The 16,729-nt window shown below is 39.6% G+C and overlaps 3 protein-coding genes across 13 annotated transcripts in view; 2 read left to right on the forward strand and 1 right to left on the reverse strand.

Annotated features, from left to right (window-relative positions):
- LRP2BP (LRP2 binding protein) overlaps positions 1-6,806 on the forward strand; it is a 31,561-nt gene extending 24,755 nt beyond the window's left edge. For all 8 annotated transcript variants that reach the window (XR_014306799.1, XM_082715748.1, XM_082715746.1 and 5 more), the window contains one exon: positions 3,749-6,806. The gene's annotated coding sequence lies outside the window, so the exon portion shown is untranslated. The remainder of the gene's footprint in view (positions 1-3,748) is intronic.
- Positions 1-16,729, forward strand: part of CENPU (centromere protein U) — a 627,562-nt gene that overhangs the window by 70,606 nt on the left and 540,227 nt on the right. The gene's annotated exons all lie outside the window — the stretch shown is intronic.
- Positions 1,976-16,729, reverse strand: part of SNX25 (sorting nexin 25) — a 129,264-nt gene continuing 114,510 nt past the window's right edge. For all 4 annotated transcript variants that reach the window (XM_082715717.1, XM_082715715.1, XM_082715716.1 and 1 more), the window contains 7 exons: positions 16,605-16,718; positions 11,405-11,569; positions 10,990-11,107; positions 7,295-7,361; positions 3,769-3,950; positions 3,136-3,236; positions 1,976-2,579 (listed from right to left, as the gene is read on the reverse strand). In XM_082715717.1, coding sequence (XP_082571843.1) covers positions 2,499-2,579; positions 3,136-3,236; positions 3,769-3,950; positions 7,295-7,361; positions 10,990-11,107; positions 11,405-11,569; positions 16,605-16,718 — 828 coding nt within the window. In that variant the 3' untranslated portion in view covers positions 1,976-2,498. The remainder of the gene's footprint in view (positions 2,580-3,135; positions 3,237-3,768; positions 3,951-7,294; positions 7,362-10,989; positions 11,108-11,404; positions 11,570-16,604; positions 16,719-16,729) is intronic.

Consider the following 16,729-nt stretch of genomic DNA (forward strand, 5'->3'; position numbering starts at 1 on the left):
CTAGATACCTTCACAACACCTTCTCTGAAAACACACCATACCAATGTGTCTTTATTTTATAAATCACAATCATCCTTCCCAAAAGAGGATCTAAACAAGGTCTCATCTTAGTATAATTAATACGCAGGTACCAGTCACTAAAGAAGTTCTGTATGGCAGAAATTGCTCGTTCTTGTTTTGTACTATGGTTTTTCTATATTACTTGAACTTCATTTTGTCTCTATATAAAGAAAAGCACTTTCCATAGACTTAGGTCTGTGTGATACCCTCAAAAGATCACATACTTCTCCCTTAAATCTCTTAAGACAGAGAAAATTAAACCATCCCTGAAATCTAATCCTTTTCTTTAAAAATCTCTACTCGAGTCTCTATTTTCCCCCACTAATGTTTCAATAGCTCAAGTCCATAACAAGATTTCATAATACCCAGCTTAAATCTCTTTCTACAATATAAGCCCACTTACTTCACTCTTGTTCTTAATACCATCCATATATAATATTCCTTCAGCCATTTGACAATCTAAACTCCCAACCAGTATTCTTTTCTCCACACTGAATCCAGTCCCTTAAGCTTTTAAGAATCCTAAAATAGGAATGTAATACGGCGGTGCTTTGTTGGCTTTAACTGCACACTTAATATGCTTTCTTTTCTTCATCCCAAAGTCAAGACTGCTTTCTAACTGCTATTAAAATATAGGTCTGAGAAATTCCCAATGTAGGAATTTGACAGGTGTCATATGGGGTGAAACATTACACTTAACTATCTTCAGTGAATCCAACATAAAATTTAAAGTTTCAGTTTACTGTAGTTACCATTAAGCTGGTACTTGTGGCATGAGGGAGCCCTTGTAAACTACCACTGCTGCAGACCGAGGTATACACCGTGACTGGTCAGTGGGTCAGTTTCTTTAACTCAAGTGAATTGAAGTGAGCTGAGTGAGTTCCAGATCCTTAACCTTAAAAAAAAAAAAAAGAAAGAAACCAAAAAACTCTTACGATTTCTTATAGCTCCTATTTCTTATACTTCCCAAAAATGTTAAAATTTATCTTAAAAAAGACTGAGGACTCAAAATCGTGATTTTTCTCACGTTCAGTATACACTTTAACAGCTATGGTTTCATTACGCATAAGGTGGACATTAGACTGTGTTAGGATGAGTTCCTGGGGTTCTGTGTTCTCAGGCTGCTTCTCTTATCTGAGTGAAGGATATCTCTTATTCATCCTGAAGCGTCAAATATCCTCCTGGCTTGAAAAAAAATGATCAAAGAGCTGTGACTATCTTTATCCCAAAGATGAAATTTGGTTTACTAAGTTTTAATTGTTCACCTTTCATTCTTACATTCGATATTGAGGACTTGGCAGGTAGGATCTAGCAATGCCATAATCAATACCACTTTAGTATATATACAGTACTTTCTTTCATGGATTTCAGACTGAATTTTTGCCAACTAGTTGTATTGTTTTCAATATTCCTGGGCTAGGGGGAAGGACAGTTATAGAAGGGAATGTGTTTTATTAATATTGCATAATAGATGGTGAAAAGTGATTGACATGTTCATGGCCCCACTATTAACAGTCACACAAAGTGACACCTACACCCTGGATCTCACACAAGGCTCCGAAGAGTCCACAAGACTTGATGATGAAATCAAGTCCTTCAGGTCCCTGAAGTAACTTCCCATCCGCGTCTCCCTGTCTCATCGCTGCAAACCCTTCAAAGTCAGCTCCTATCCCACTTCCCAACAGATCACTTCACACATGAATTCGGCTCTTCACATTCACACTAAAAACTGTATTTTTCACATATTCATTCTGTGTTTGGAGAAAGGCAGCCAACTTTGTACTTCCTTGCGGAAGTATTTATGTGCACAGTGCTTTTTACCCCCTCCCAAAAAAGGTATCTGATAAATATTTGAACTGCCTGAAGTGTTTCAACCTCGTTTTTTGAGATGTATGTACCTTACACATCATAGAGCTCAGTGATCCATTTTTGTATTTTATTGCTTCAAATGCTTCAAACTATGGGAAATCTTTGGTAAAAATAAAGACAATAAAATTTTCACAATAACTTTCCACAAAGCATTGCACAACAATGTTCTTTAGTACACATGAAATAATACAGGAATGTTCAGAGTCCTCAGTGAGGAAAGTAGCTGTACAATAGTCATAGTTCTTCATTTTAAAACAAAACTGTTTTCATAAATATTTAAAATATTTCCTAGGTTCTTATCACATATTAACATTTTTATTTCAATCAGTGTGTTGAACTTTATCTTATTATTAAAATAAAAACAATAGTTATAGAAGTGTGTTTTTCTGTTGCCTATGACGGCATTAAGTATCCCCCCCAACAAATTCTGCTTACTTCACACAAAACTAGAGGGAGGTAACTAACATAAAAATCAATATGGTTCTCAACCAAGCCCTCTGTGGAAAAGAGGAAAATATTTCATGTCTATTGTTACACAGACATTTCTCTGGTGGTTTATTTGTGCAGTCTCAAACTTGACCAGCTTTTAGTTGATCTAAATGACTTCTCAGCTCAGGACACAACTCAATTAGCAGCAGTTCCATCAGCACCTGAACCAAGAAAGAAGAAAAAAAAGTAGGAAAATATGGAGTTTTTTTTTCTCTAAGGGTTTACTCATAATTTTTATGTCTTAGGAGAAAGTCTCATTTTAGGTCTGAGATGCTTCTCCATAAACAAGTTATTCTCCAATAAATGGGACTAATATAATCTAAACTCCATTTAGTATCAGACTGATTCATTTCATGGTCTCTTTGCCATTATCACACCATCAACAATAGTTAATATTGATAATTATAATCAGATGGATGACTGGGAAATAGTTTGCTTTCCCGAAATAAAGTTAAACAGCCATGCAAAAATGTCACATGCATCTCTCCCGTGACAGGATGGGAAAGCTGCACACACCGGAGGCACTCTTTTTCTTTTTCCAAACTGAACAACTGAACAGTCAGACAAACAAAAATTAAGCTGAGTAGATAATGGGTTCAGAGTTACAAGTAAGAGGAATGATTAAGTACACAAGGGGTTAAAATGAACTCCCATTTGTGAACGGAAATGTCAGATTGAATTAATAGCTGGTCCTCTGGTTGGCTTTAAATTACTCACATATAACAGATGCTTATTGGCTCTTGTTTCTTGCAGTGCATTGAATATTTTTATTATACCATGCCGGGCATTTTGCTGTCCAACAAGGCTCTGAAGCGTATCTGAAAGATTAAGTTTACATTCTGTGCTGTTACCAATAAAGTACACAGTCTATGCATATCCAGTGAGGGAAACAGTACATGATGTATATGGAACAAATAAAGGCACTGGGGCATGAGGAACATGAATGATCAGTTCTTTCAAACGTTTAAAGAAAAAAATAGCTTTATTTAGAATTTTCAACAGAAGGCATTTATACAAACTACAATTTTAATATATTGCTACCCAATTAAAAAATTAATCTCTGAACAGTGTACTTTAGCAGGATTTTTAAAGCACAACATTTATTATCTGTCCTAAAACATTTTTCTAAGTAAAAGAAAGCATTATAACCACTACTGTTCTTAAGATTCTCAGTATAATTTCTTAGCAAAGGACATGTTTTAAAAGAAAAAAAAAAGAAAAGAAAAAAAAAGAAAAAAAAATTTATCTTGTAAATAAGGTTTCCTGAGAGATGTAAGTGGAAAACGCCTTACTAGGGTTAACATTCGCCCTTTATCCCTGTATTTTTCAGGATCAGAAGCCAGGTCTCACCTGGGATGTTTTCAAGCAACTTCTGCTGTGCCCTCTGCTTTGTGGCCTGACTGTGTTCTTCGCTTCTGATTGTGGTCGGTGGTGCCAATTTCCCATTTGGCCAAAAAGCATCCCGAAAAACATTGATGTAGTAAACCAACATTTGCTCACTGAAAATCCAGTTCACTGTGTCCCGGATTTGTCTTTTAAGAGAAAAATATTTCTTGGATGAGGTTTTTAAAAGTTGTATACTCTATTCTCAAAAGGCATTTATCAATGGGTAGGTGAAGATACAGCCTGATCTAAATGTTTGATGAATAAACTAGGAATTGGATTTTTAAACTCTGGCTCTGAAAGGTATTCTTCATTTTGGCGGTACTGGATGACCGTTCATTCCCGGAGCTCACTTTTCTGTTGGTACCGACCTCTCCAAATGTCTGCCATGTAGTACCCTGCAGTCGGTAAGGACAAGAACCCAGAGGAGACCGACTGGTTTGAAACCTGCAGCTACTTTAACTGTGCACAGTACTTAACTCACTAACTTCTCCATGGGGTGGTATAAATTGAAAACATAATCATTTTAAGACTGTTAAAAGTGGTCTGGAAAGCTTTCCTGAGCTCCTGGAGTCTTGGGGGAAGAACCTGGCTTTTTCACTAGCTGTCTCTTGGTGTTGCTACGGCACATCATGCTAGGCAGAGTGCCCTGACCCAGGGTAAGCATTTCACATGCTCACCAGGCAAGGGGAAAAAAAGATACTACCTTTCTTTCTTTTCTTTAAGATTTTATTTATATGAGAGAGAGAGAGAGAAAGAGCACAAGAGCGAGCACAAGCCAGATGGTGGTGGAGAGGCAGAGGGAGAAGCAGACTCCCCGAGAAGCAGGAAACCATGTGGGGCTCTATCCCAGGATGCTAAGACCATGACCCAAGCAGAAGGCAGATGCTTAACTGATGAGCCATCCAGATGCCCCCATATATTACCTTTCACCTTCAAGTGGAAGCCTTTGAAAAGATACATTGCTAGAGTATTCCACACTTCTCTGGGAATAAAAGTTGGGCAGACATTTGACTTGCACAGTTACAAATAAATGGCTTTTATCTGGTTATGCAGCTTTTCCGCATAGCCCTATCTCATTAGTCATTAGTAAAATGCTAACCCATTCCAGGATTTCTGCTGTCAAGAGACAAGTAACACAGTTCAAAGAGCCCAAGAACAGTTGTGAGGTTGGAAGGGGGGAAGGGGGAAAGAATCATCTTGACAGTGCCAGAAAATCTTGAAATTTCAAATTCAATTCATGAATAATAATAATAAATCAAAAAGCCTTCAAGAATATCTGACTTCCTAACTATTTAAAGAGACAATGTAAGGCTTTCAGAAATAGTATCTAAAATATAGGTTTCAAGCCCTGGTACTTTGCACAGGAATCAGTTACTATTGATGTCTATAAACTCCAACATGAGTCAAAGCTATGTTAATTCTGTTCATAACTACATGTCTCCTACGATACTTCCCTATACTGTTTAGAACTGGGAAATTCAGGAATGCCTGGGTGGCTCAGTTGGTTAAGCATCTGCCTTTGGCTCAGGTCACGATCCTGGCATCCTGCCCCACAAGGGGCTCCAGGTCCACGTCAGGCTTTCTGCACACGACAAAGTCCGCCTCTTCCTCTGCCCTTCCCCACCTCCCCATGCATGTGCTCTCTCTCAAATGAATAAAAAAAAAAAAATCTTAAAAAACAACAACAACAAAAAAAAAACTGAGCAATTTGTATCGAGACCAAATAAAATAACTAATTTAATGGGACTTCTGCTTTAAGAGAGAACCTGCCAGCCTCCTACCTTAAAAAAAAATCTACATGAAAATGCAGACAGCTTGTTTTTTCTGTAGTCTTGCTTTGAGTCACTCACTGGCACTACATGAAGAAATTAAGTAAGAAAATTTCAATTTGCAATTTAAAATTAGCTAAGTGACTCTCACAAAAGGCCATCACCTAAGTATTTTCTACCAATTTAAGTCTGACTCTCAATTAGCCAAAACCATAGGAAGCTTTTGAATCAATTCTGGTATGTGAAATTATAGTTGGTACAAGGCAAGAGGCACATATTGTACTGCTGCTTAATTTTATGATGTGTCATCTCTGCTAAAGGCAAAAATAGCAAAGGGCCAGGTGCTCCATCATTTCTCTACCTGATAAAAAGCCCACTGAAATGAACAGCCTGAAAACCCTCAACATGATGCCTCTCCTCCAAGTCCCATGAAAGTAAATGCCAAATATATTCACTGCTCACAAACCACGGCTGCTCATTTTTAAGTAAGAGCCACTATGGTAGATAGGAGCAAGGAAAGTATGCATGGTTTGCTGAAACTGAAAAGGAAAACAAATTAGCAAGTACGGAGTACTGAGAAATATAGGGCCATGGTGGAATTTTCTTTATCTAAGGCCTGTCTGTGTAACAGTTAAGAGGCTCATGTTAGACTGAAATGGTAAGTTATACGGGCCATGTTTCTGATTAAAACAAAAGTTTAGATAACTAAGCAAACTAAATAAGACACTAATATCATTTTTTAAAGATCTCAGAAATTGAAATGAACTTTTGCTTATGACCAAAAGGAAACTATATTCTATTTGTGAATGAGTCAGAAGATAACCTGTTCTTCACTATGTTTTCTTTAAAAAGTTATGAGTTATATGATAAACATATGTACGAGTTTACTGGGGTGGTTTTGACAACTGATCTTTCACATGGGAAAATCCAATAATTTAATCTTGAAAATATTTTGCTGTGATTTCTCCCCCTTATCTTTTAGCATAAGTGATTCACATTTTTATTGTGCAGTAAGTCATGTTATCTCTTGAAGAGTACTGGATATAAACTCTTATGTATAGCTTAGAATACACATATGGCTTATAACACTGTTATATGTTATACACATATATCTCAATGGATGATATTAAGATATTAACTGTAAGAGCAATTACTATTTTAATGTTACCCCAACTTGGAAAAAAAGAAAACATATGGTTTGCATTTCCCTCCAAATAAATATATGTCATGTGATGCTCATCCTACTTTCATTTCGGGTTAAAGTCCAAGCCGTAAACTGATTCCCATGATATAACATAAAAACGCTGTATCCAAAATACCCCAACTGGTCATCATGATCAAAAGAGAACGTCACAGAACTTTTTTTGTTTTTGCTTTTGTTTTTTATGTTTTTAAATAACCTCTACACACTCAATATGGGGCTCGAACTCACAACCACAAGAGTCTCACACTCCACAATTTAAGGCAGCCAGATGCCCCTGCAGCCAGAATGCTGAAGATAGCTGAAGCTTTGATCATCTAGTTCATCATGCATTCTATGGGAGAAATTATTTCAGAAACCTGTCTCTCTATCCAATCTTAGAATCATAGCAGCAACAAAATGAGAAAATACAAAACCTTCAGCTAGAGAGATCACTGGCTACCATACCACGAGTTTAATAATTTGACCATTAAGGCAAAAAGTAAGGCATGAACTCAAATACTAATGTCATGTAACTCACTTGTTGATGGTTCTTCCAAATGTGACCTGAACGAGAGCAATTAATGTTCTTCTCACCCATTTAAACACTGAAATAGAAATCAGAGGAAAATAATTTGCACAGTGTATCACAGTGATGACATTTTCATAGCTGCAAAAAAGCATAAATTCTTATCACTTGACACAATCCAAGTCCTGACACCAAAGTCAAGACTATGATACCTGCAGAATCTGGGTCTAGGTTAGCAAACTTCTGCCCCCCAAAATTCTCCTAAGCTTTCATTTTCTACATAGCAACTGATGAGAGAAAACCTAAGCTTTTATAGCTTTTCAATGCCTGAACAACCAGCTGAGCTAGCAAGTGGAAATAATACTTTATTTCACATGTCTCCGGGCTACTTAGACGTCTGTTTTCTGCTAGCAGACAGTGCAATGCCTATTTTAGATTTCTGTCTGGTTTGTCGAACCCAATTTTCTCACACACTGCTCTGAATGAGAAACATCTGTGGTTCAATATTGACAAATATTTTGAAATATTAATGAATGGGTGGGTCTAACTTCCCATTTGGATAGTAGTTTGTAGATCACTGCATATTTTTATGTATTTTATGCCTTTGGAAGAAAGGTGAACTTCGAAGAGCTGGGTCCCTGAGTGAGAGGTGGGGTCAGCGCTCTCTTGGGCCACCTCGCAGAGCTGCTGGGCACAAACCACCTTCTCTGAGCCTCAGTCTCCTCATCTGTTCAAGGAAAGAGTATCATGTGGTTTTAAGGATCTTGTTGATATTTTATGCGAGCGTTGTGAAAGGTTTTACAGATCTAAACTTTTATTACTAACATGGAGAGATATTTTTACAGGTACCAAATATGAATATAAGCCAAAAGGCAAACAAATGCCTGAGTGGTTCAGTCGTTAGGCGTCTGCCTTTGGCTCAGGTCATGATCCCAGGGTTCTGGAATCGAGCCCCACATCAGGCTCCCAGCTTGGCAGGAGGCCCACTTCTCCCTCTCCTTCTTCTCCTGCTTGTATTCCCTCTCATGGTATCACTCTGTCAAACAAATTAGTAAAATCTTAAAAAAAGAAAGAAAGAAAGAAAGAAAGAAAGAAATGCTATGAGGATATTTCCGTTCTGCAAATTGGAATCTAAACCAATTTTTCCATCTATATAAATTTCCATTCATTGAAATGTTTAGCTATTCACACATAAATGAGAAATTCAGGCTTAGCTATAAGAGTTCAGGGTTCCTGCCCAATTAGGAAAACCTGAAAGAACTAAGTTCACAAACACGTCTGTACAAGGAAAACCAACCAAATAAAGTCAACAATTAACACAGACTTGAAAACATTCTAGAGTTATTTCTAACTTTTTAGATGGACCTAAATGTCCAGTTAAAGTAGTGTTGTTAATCTTTCAAGTAAGAGTCAAGTCTTGGAATCAGAACTATGCTTCAAGAGTGCCTTTAATTTTTTATGGAATTCAGAGCACGCTGAGAGCAAGCTGACGTGTTCACTGTAGGCTGTCATTTCGGCTGGGAGGAGCATGCCTGCCAGTGCTGATAACTTCACTCTGGCTTTCTAGGGCAGAGAGCTCCATGCAGAGGGTCTGAGGACATAGGCAGCTGTCAGAAGAATGCCTGACAGATCAGCGACAGTTACTGATTTTTTAAAGGCTGTCTCACTGATGCCCTTTTGTACACTGAACTAGAGCAGGAACCACAAAATGTCTTTGGTGCAAATTCTCTCCCAACACTGAACTGTGCCTTTACTACTTTCTTCCTAGCCTCTCCTGGTCCCCAGACCCCAAACCACACAGGAAACAGCCCTAGTATTTCTTACAAGGACTCATTTGTTCAGAGACAGAAGCAGCTGCAGCTACTCTAGAATTTTGCTGATGGCAACGATATCACATCTCATTATAAATGATGTTCTATTTATTCCCCTCTGAAATGTCACAGGCAAAACCAAATATGCTTCTGAGCAGGCATATGATGGAGGAAATCCACGCTGCAAAGACAAGACTTGGTCTCTCAGTCTCTGGATCACAAAGAGCACACTGCCGAAAGCTGAAACACTGCTTCCTCCACTCTGGGGAACAGGGAGGATTCACGATTTAATGGGCCAGATCTCACTAAGAGTCAGACTTTGGGTGGAGAACTAGTTGTTTCTGCCTACCTTGAACCAAGGCAAACATCAGTTTATACCTTAGGGTGTCTCAAATATGGAACAGGGAGAGCTTTTTCATCTGAAAACATCTCTAGCATTTGGATGATATTCTCCCATGGATATTTCTTAATTTAACTATCTCCCATTTCTAAAGTTCTGCTTAGTTCCAACTTTTCATTACTGAAATGATGCTAAAATGAATACCCCCTTATGTATAAGTCTAGGCCTGTAGTTTAGACTTGGGTTTACTACTTAACGTGAAGCACATTGTTGGAACTCTTGTGTTGTAAATTCACCGAAGGAAGACTCTATATCTGATATACTTTTGTTTCTCCTACAGAGTGGTATCTAAAACATATGTTCCCAAAGTGTTGCTGGTTGTTTTAACTTTGGCTTATTGATGGCCAAAATAATTAATTCTGGCACTTAAAACTCCTAGCCCGTGTTATTCACCCCAAGGGAAGAGATGCTAATCTGAGCAGACAGAGCACAGGGCAGTCAGTCAGAGAGCAACACATCTAGCACTGGCTGGTGGCATTACTGTGCTTCTCTTCTAGGTGGGGAGGTGTGCCTTCAGGCACCTGTCCTAGCTCTAGCTAGTCCTGAGGCTCCAGGGACACTGAGTACACTGGTCTCGTGATTTAGAGTGTTGGGGGCCTATGGAAGCTGTGTGTAGACAGAGGGTCCTATTTAGGACTCAAGACATGCCCAAGTAGTATGGTTTGACCTTTTACCCAAGGACCATTTTGGGAGAGAAGCACCTGTGTGGGTCTTAATCAGAGTATTTTCACCCTCTTTTTGCTCTTGTTTCTTCTAAGTACATCTCCCTCAAGTACTACGAGGGTAACACTTCTCAACTGGGCACTGACTCTTTTGGACAGGACAACTCTGTGTTGTGGGAGGCTGACCTGTGCATTATAGGAAGTTTAGCAACATCCCTGGCCTCTACCCACAAGACGCCAGTAGTACCATTCCCCAAGCTGTAACAACCAAAATGTTTCCAGATATCACCAAATGTCCCCTGAAGGACAGAACCCCCCCACCCTTCCAGTGGTAACCACTCTTCTATGGGAACAAAGGTGTAGTTGAAGGGCAAGGTTGAAGCATGCCTGTGTCCCTCACCACAGCACACCCTACCAGCACCAAACCTCACCTTGAACAACACCGCTCCTTCCTTGGCTATGCAAAATTAATTTTTGTATACCTTTTGGGGATAAAGCAATGAGGCCATGCTAAATCACAGAGAAGAAATTCAAGGCATTCTATCTATATTCAGAGGAACATGGTATACAGTAACTCACCCAAAGTTCTGCAAGTGCAGAGATAATTATCTGCCTTAAGGTCATGGCTTCAGATTCTACCATGGTGTCTCGTTGGCTCTTGAAAGTATTTGCTGATGAATGAATGGATATAACTACACATTTGATTCAGGAAGGACATTATGAGAGAGAAAGAGAAAGAGAGAGAGAGAGAGAATGTGTGTGTGTGTGTGTGTATGTGTGTGTGTGTGTAACCACTTAACAGCAATAACATTAAATAATAATAAAGAAGCTTACTTCCTCGAAGTTCAAAGATCTCCCCAATCAACATGAAACATGGTTCAGCCAAGGCATCTTTCCTCCCATCCACATCATCACCATAATCTGACAGGTCACTGTCCTCTTCCGCCTCCTCCTGGGGTTCAGAAAGATCAAAGGAAGCAGATCAATTATCCAGGAAAGTTGGTAGAGCTGTTCTTTCCTTTCAAGTGTATATTCCAACTATGTGCTCACATTTCAACTTTAAGTACTCTTTCAACTTTTCTACATGCAGAAATCTATGCATTCTCAACACAGGCCAAAATGTGTGTCTAACCTCAGGGAAAAGCTTGATGTTAAAGCCTTAGCCAAGGTTTAAAATACTTCAAGAAACCCTCAAAAAGACATTCCCCTAAATCTGCTGCAAACATGGCATGACCTTTCCATAGCTCACCTCTTGATGGGAGAAGAAGTCACGAGGAAGTCTTTCCAAAAATGAGGATAATGAAAAAGTGGATTTTTTCCCCTGCACATCAATAACCTTGAGGTAGTCAGGAGAAGGGCTCAAAAAGGCATAAAGTGCTTCACTCTGACACAGTCTTTCATCTGAAAGCAGATTCTGGGAAGGAAAGAGGGTGCATTACTCTTATGGAGGAATACGTCCATTCTGCCAGAAAACCACCACAAACAGGGGCAAGTAAGGCACGAAGGATTGCATTGGGGATTTCTTTTCATAATTCCGGACCCAAAACCATTTCCCTCTCCCCCTGAAACAGAGCATTGAGATGAATTCCAATGATCTTAATTGCAAGCAACCCCTGCAGGTTAACTGAAGCACCCTAATCATCCTGCTTGTGGGAGAGGCTGTGTGGACAACTGCTCAGTGCAAGAAGACGTCCAGCTTCGCATCAGCTTACAGAACCAGGGACCGCTGCCTGCGAATGTCAACTTCACTCCATCCAGTGGCACTGGAACAACTTACACATTCACACACTGCACAAGGAAACCACTCAACCACCCTTTCATGGCTGGGTTCAGACTTTGTACATCAGCTGAAAAGACACTTTGAGTTGTCACATGGCACCGAACACCAGGCAGGAGTTTTTTCCCCGTGCTGCCATCTGCTAAGCAGTGCTTGTTCACACATTTACAGAACTGTTCAAGACTAGAAATGTCCTTAAGTTCTTTAGGTACTTATCTGGTCTCCGGAGATAGGAAAGAAGAACATAAATTAACTTTTATGTCCAAGCAGGTGCTACTGATAGGACAGTAAGATCAACAACATGACCACGAGAATGTCTAAATGTCTAGTATTAAAAGACACAGTTTTTAATATGACTTCACTCATATCTGGAACTTAAGAAACAAAACAAATGAGCAAAGGGAAAACAGAGAGAGAGGCAAACCAAAAAACTGACTCTTAACTCTAGAGACCTGATAGTTACCAGAGCGGGGGTTTAGGGGGCTGGGCGATAGAGGTGATGGGGATTGAGGGCACTTGTTGTGATAGGCACCAGGTGTTGTATGGAAGTGTTGGATCACTCCACTGTACACCAGAAACTAATATAACACTGTATGTTAGCCACTGGAATTTAAATAAAAACTTGAAACCAACAACAACAACAAAAAGGATAAAGGGTTTAGGAATAATGAGACCAGTGGGAAACAGTGCCCCACTAATGATGTAATCCCCTTAGGGGAGAGGGACGCTGGGAGCACACAGAACTTCTGATCTCAGAGCCTGGGGTGGCAGAAGAGGTTAAGATCTAGTCTCAGAGGACTTGGTCCCTGACAGTAATATTACATTTATTCAGGTAAAAGTTGAAATCCAATGAACTCTATGACTCCCTAGAACAGGCACCTGTGAGAACATCCAGTACTGCCACACTGGGGACAGGGGCTCCAAGAGGGACGATCAACATTCCAGTGGTTGTTAGCTTCCTCTGTCCTGCAGAAGATTGGACTGGAAATGGGCAAGTTCTGCCCAGATGGAGAGAAGGAGATTAAGGGGAATGGGGAGCTGGTGTCACTACTGCCTTCCCCAGCCCGGGAGCCCAATAAATAGGCCTTTATTCCTTTTGCAGAGTATCAAATGTTCAGTCATATGTACAGGTGGACTAGGTGGCAGGAGATATCCTCTCCCTAACTTGATTTCCTTTAGCTAATCTTTACTCCAGCATTATTTTATAAAATAGTAGGAAACGTTAACTAATGTTAAGTCTCAAACTTATTACAATCAACATAAATAAAGAGATCATGAATGGTGATAAGACTTTGGCCTAAATTATATTCTATTACGAGGGAAAATAATCAGATTAAGTACATAGGAAAAGTGAGAAATTCTCACAGATTTCTGTGGGACAAGATATAATTAGGGTTTTATCATTTTTAAGCTCTCTGGGGATGGCATCCCATTTCCAACTCCTTCTCTCCAAATACTTATAGCATGTTATTCTATTCTAGCAAAGACCTCAGATGACCATTCAGTGGGTGATGCAGAAAGGGTGCACAGCACATGCACACCCAGAAACCGGACAGAGCACCACAGGAGGGGAATGGCTAGGGCAGGTGGTGTGCCTATGTGAGCAGGAACGAAGAAAGATATTAGCAACAGGATGGCCAGGAATGAGTAGCTACGTTTTTGTTTTTTTTTTAAGATTTTATTTATCTATTTGACACAGAGAGAGAGCACAAGCAGAGGGAACAGCAGGCAGAGGAAGAGGGAGAAGCAGAGCAGAACTGGATGCAGGGCTTAATCCCAGGACCCTGGGATCCTGACCTGAGCTGAAGACAAATGCTCAACCAACTTGAGCCACCCAGGTGCCATGAGTAGCTAGGTTATTAGGTATCTGTGCGATTCGTATGCTTCACTAGAAAACCATTTGTCATAAATAAGCAATCAAGTAAACACACACTCAGTGGAATCTCTTTTTCTGGAAGGTCCTGTGGACCCAATAAAAGACGAAGCATTCTGCACCTTACTTTTCCTGTTTGCGGTTGGTGGGACAACAATTATGAAAAGACAGTCTGCTGTATAACATATATTCAATGGCTAGGGCTTTATCAAAGAGTCTTTGAGGAAATGCAAAACAATCTAAATTATTATTTCCTGACTTAAAATCCTCTTGATTAAAAGACAAAAGGTCACACAAAAGACACCACTGTTTCATCTGGCTTAGCTGAAGCCTGTTCATGTCCCCACAACCTATCGGCAGGGTCTCAGAGTGCAGTTTCTCTTGGCACAACAGTAGAACTCACTAACCCACTTTCACAACCACCAATCCAATAAAAGAACATTTTGCGCCCTTCCTGTACCCCCGAAAGTGCAGGTCCAGAGTGTGGGGTCTGCGACAGCAGGAAAGGCCAGACAAACAGAGACCCTCCCAACAGCAGAGGCTGGAAGGAAACAAGAGAGTCAGCTGGAGGGTTCCAAAGCTACACACTTTAAGCTGAGAAGTCCTGAATTTTGAAAAATACACTTCTATTTCACAGACGAGATTGTTAGCTCATCCAAATGATTTAATCATGTACAGTGTGGGAGTGAGTTTAATTATTTCCTAGATATTTTGAATCAGCAACAAAATGGTAGTATTTCAGTTTCAAATTTTCATGTAAGAGCATTTAAATAAACTTTGGCGATTCTCTAATCCAGTTCTGCCATAATTAAACTCAGAGAGTTTTTCAAGGTGTAAATTGTTTTATTTCCTAAGGGAAATTTACTCTATATTACATTATATTATATGTACATATACGCACATATTTATATATTATTTTATTATAAAATGAAAGTTTCCCTCGGGGAATAAAATAATTTGCATCTTAGAAAAACTTTAGGATACATATATACATAAAATACACACACATATATAAATATATAGAGAGAGAGAGAAAGAGGAAGATAGGAATAGTAGAAAAAAGAGACTAACACTTTCAAAGCGACTCTGACTTAAATCTATTTTAACAATGACCCATACTTCTGATTGAACAACTATGTTTTAAAATAAAGCCTTCACTAAGAGTTTGGCAACATCTATTATTTAAAAATCCTAGGCCATCTAGCTACCACTATATAGCCAAAAAGTGTTTCATGATGCAAAGTTCCATGCCTCCAAAGACTATATGGGCTTTGGGGTCCATGCTTTGAGTAAATTAACCATCTTCTGAATACAGAGGGACCAGCTAAGGAAAAATAAATAGTGGTTGCTATCAAGGGTAGTATATGTTTGGCCTTATTCTCTAAAAATGGACTGAAGACAAAGAATAAAGCATTTAGAAAAAATCAGGAGAGTATCTTTAGGACTTTGGAGTAGGCAAAGATTTCTTAAGAGGCACAGAGGCATAATCATAAAAGACAAAATTGATATAGTGGATTAAATTAAAAGTGAGAATTTCTGTTCACGAAATGAAATCATTAAGAGACGGAAAAGGCCATCCACAGAAAGGGAGAAGGTATTTGCAACATAAGTGGTCTGACAAGAGATTCCCATCTAAATCCCATGCAGAAGTCCCACAAGGCGGTGTGGAAAAGATGGGCAACATGACGGAAGAGCAGACTCAACTTGACCAGACAATTCATCAGAGAAACTATCCGAGTAGCCAGTAACACCCAGACTGGTGCTCCACTTCATTAGCCGCCAGGGGAAATGCAAACTAAAACCACAGTGAGATACCAGCACATACCCACCAGGAGGACGAAAGAGAAACAGGCAGAGAAGAGTTGGGGGGAGGAGGGAGAGCCATCAGAACCCTGATGTGCTGTGGTCACAGTGTAAAAACTGCCACAACCACTTGGACAAACGAAGAAACCCAGACCCGGAGGTACCACACAACACAGATTCACCACAAGTTAAGTACCATTCTATAGAAGCCCTCTTCAAGATAGCCTCCACTGGAAATGGTCCAAATGCTTGTCAACAGTGGGATGAATAGACCGTAGTGTATTTGCACAGTGAAAAACCTACACAGTCGTGAAAGCAAATAATCTACAACCAGAACAGCACTATGGACAGATCCTCTGATCACAGTTGTTGAGTGAAAGAGGTCAGACACAAAGGAGCCTACACTGCATGACCCCATTTACAGGAAGTTCAAAGACAACTGTATCTGTGTGATTAGTAGCTGGGATCGCCACCACCCTGGGACGAAGGCCATGACAGGAAGGAAGTACTGGCCTGGGTGCTAGTTACAGGGTGGGCTCAGTATGCAGAAAAGGACAAGTTACACACATGCTATCTGTACTGTACATATTTTATATTTTCTGTATTTATATTTTGTGTGTGCATCGCATACTTTAATTATTTTTTCTTTTTTTAAAAGATTTTATTTATTTATTTGACAGACAGAGATCACAAGTAGGCAGAGAGGCAGGTAGAGAGAGGGGGAAGCAGGCTCCCCACTGAGCAAAGAGCCCGATGCAGGGCTTGATCCCAGGACCCTGAGATCATGATCTGAGCTGAAGGCAGAGGCTTTAACCCATTGAGTCACCCAGGCACCCCCATACCTTAATTATTAACAAACAAGCAAACCAAAAATATTTTAAGGATCTGGCATGACCTATAAGACCAGGAAGCAAACAAGCAAGCTCTTAGAATGATGACAGTTTAACCCCAATAACGAATTTTTCCTTTCGTATCCAAAACTTTTCAGTTGCTTACCTGTAAAAACTTATTTAATTGATTCTTTGACTTCTCCATAAACTTGTGATCTATAGATTTGAAAGGCAGCTTGCTGAGAGAAGGCAACTGAACTTTTTTTAAAGAAGGGAAACACTGTGGAGGAA

Source organism: Mustela nivalis (assembly GCF_964662115.1).
Source record: "Mustela nivalis genome assembly, chromosome: 20".
NCBI classification, from domain to species: domain Eukaryota; kingdom Metazoa; phylum Chordata; class Mammalia; order Carnivora; family Mustelidae; genus Mustela; species Mustela nivalis.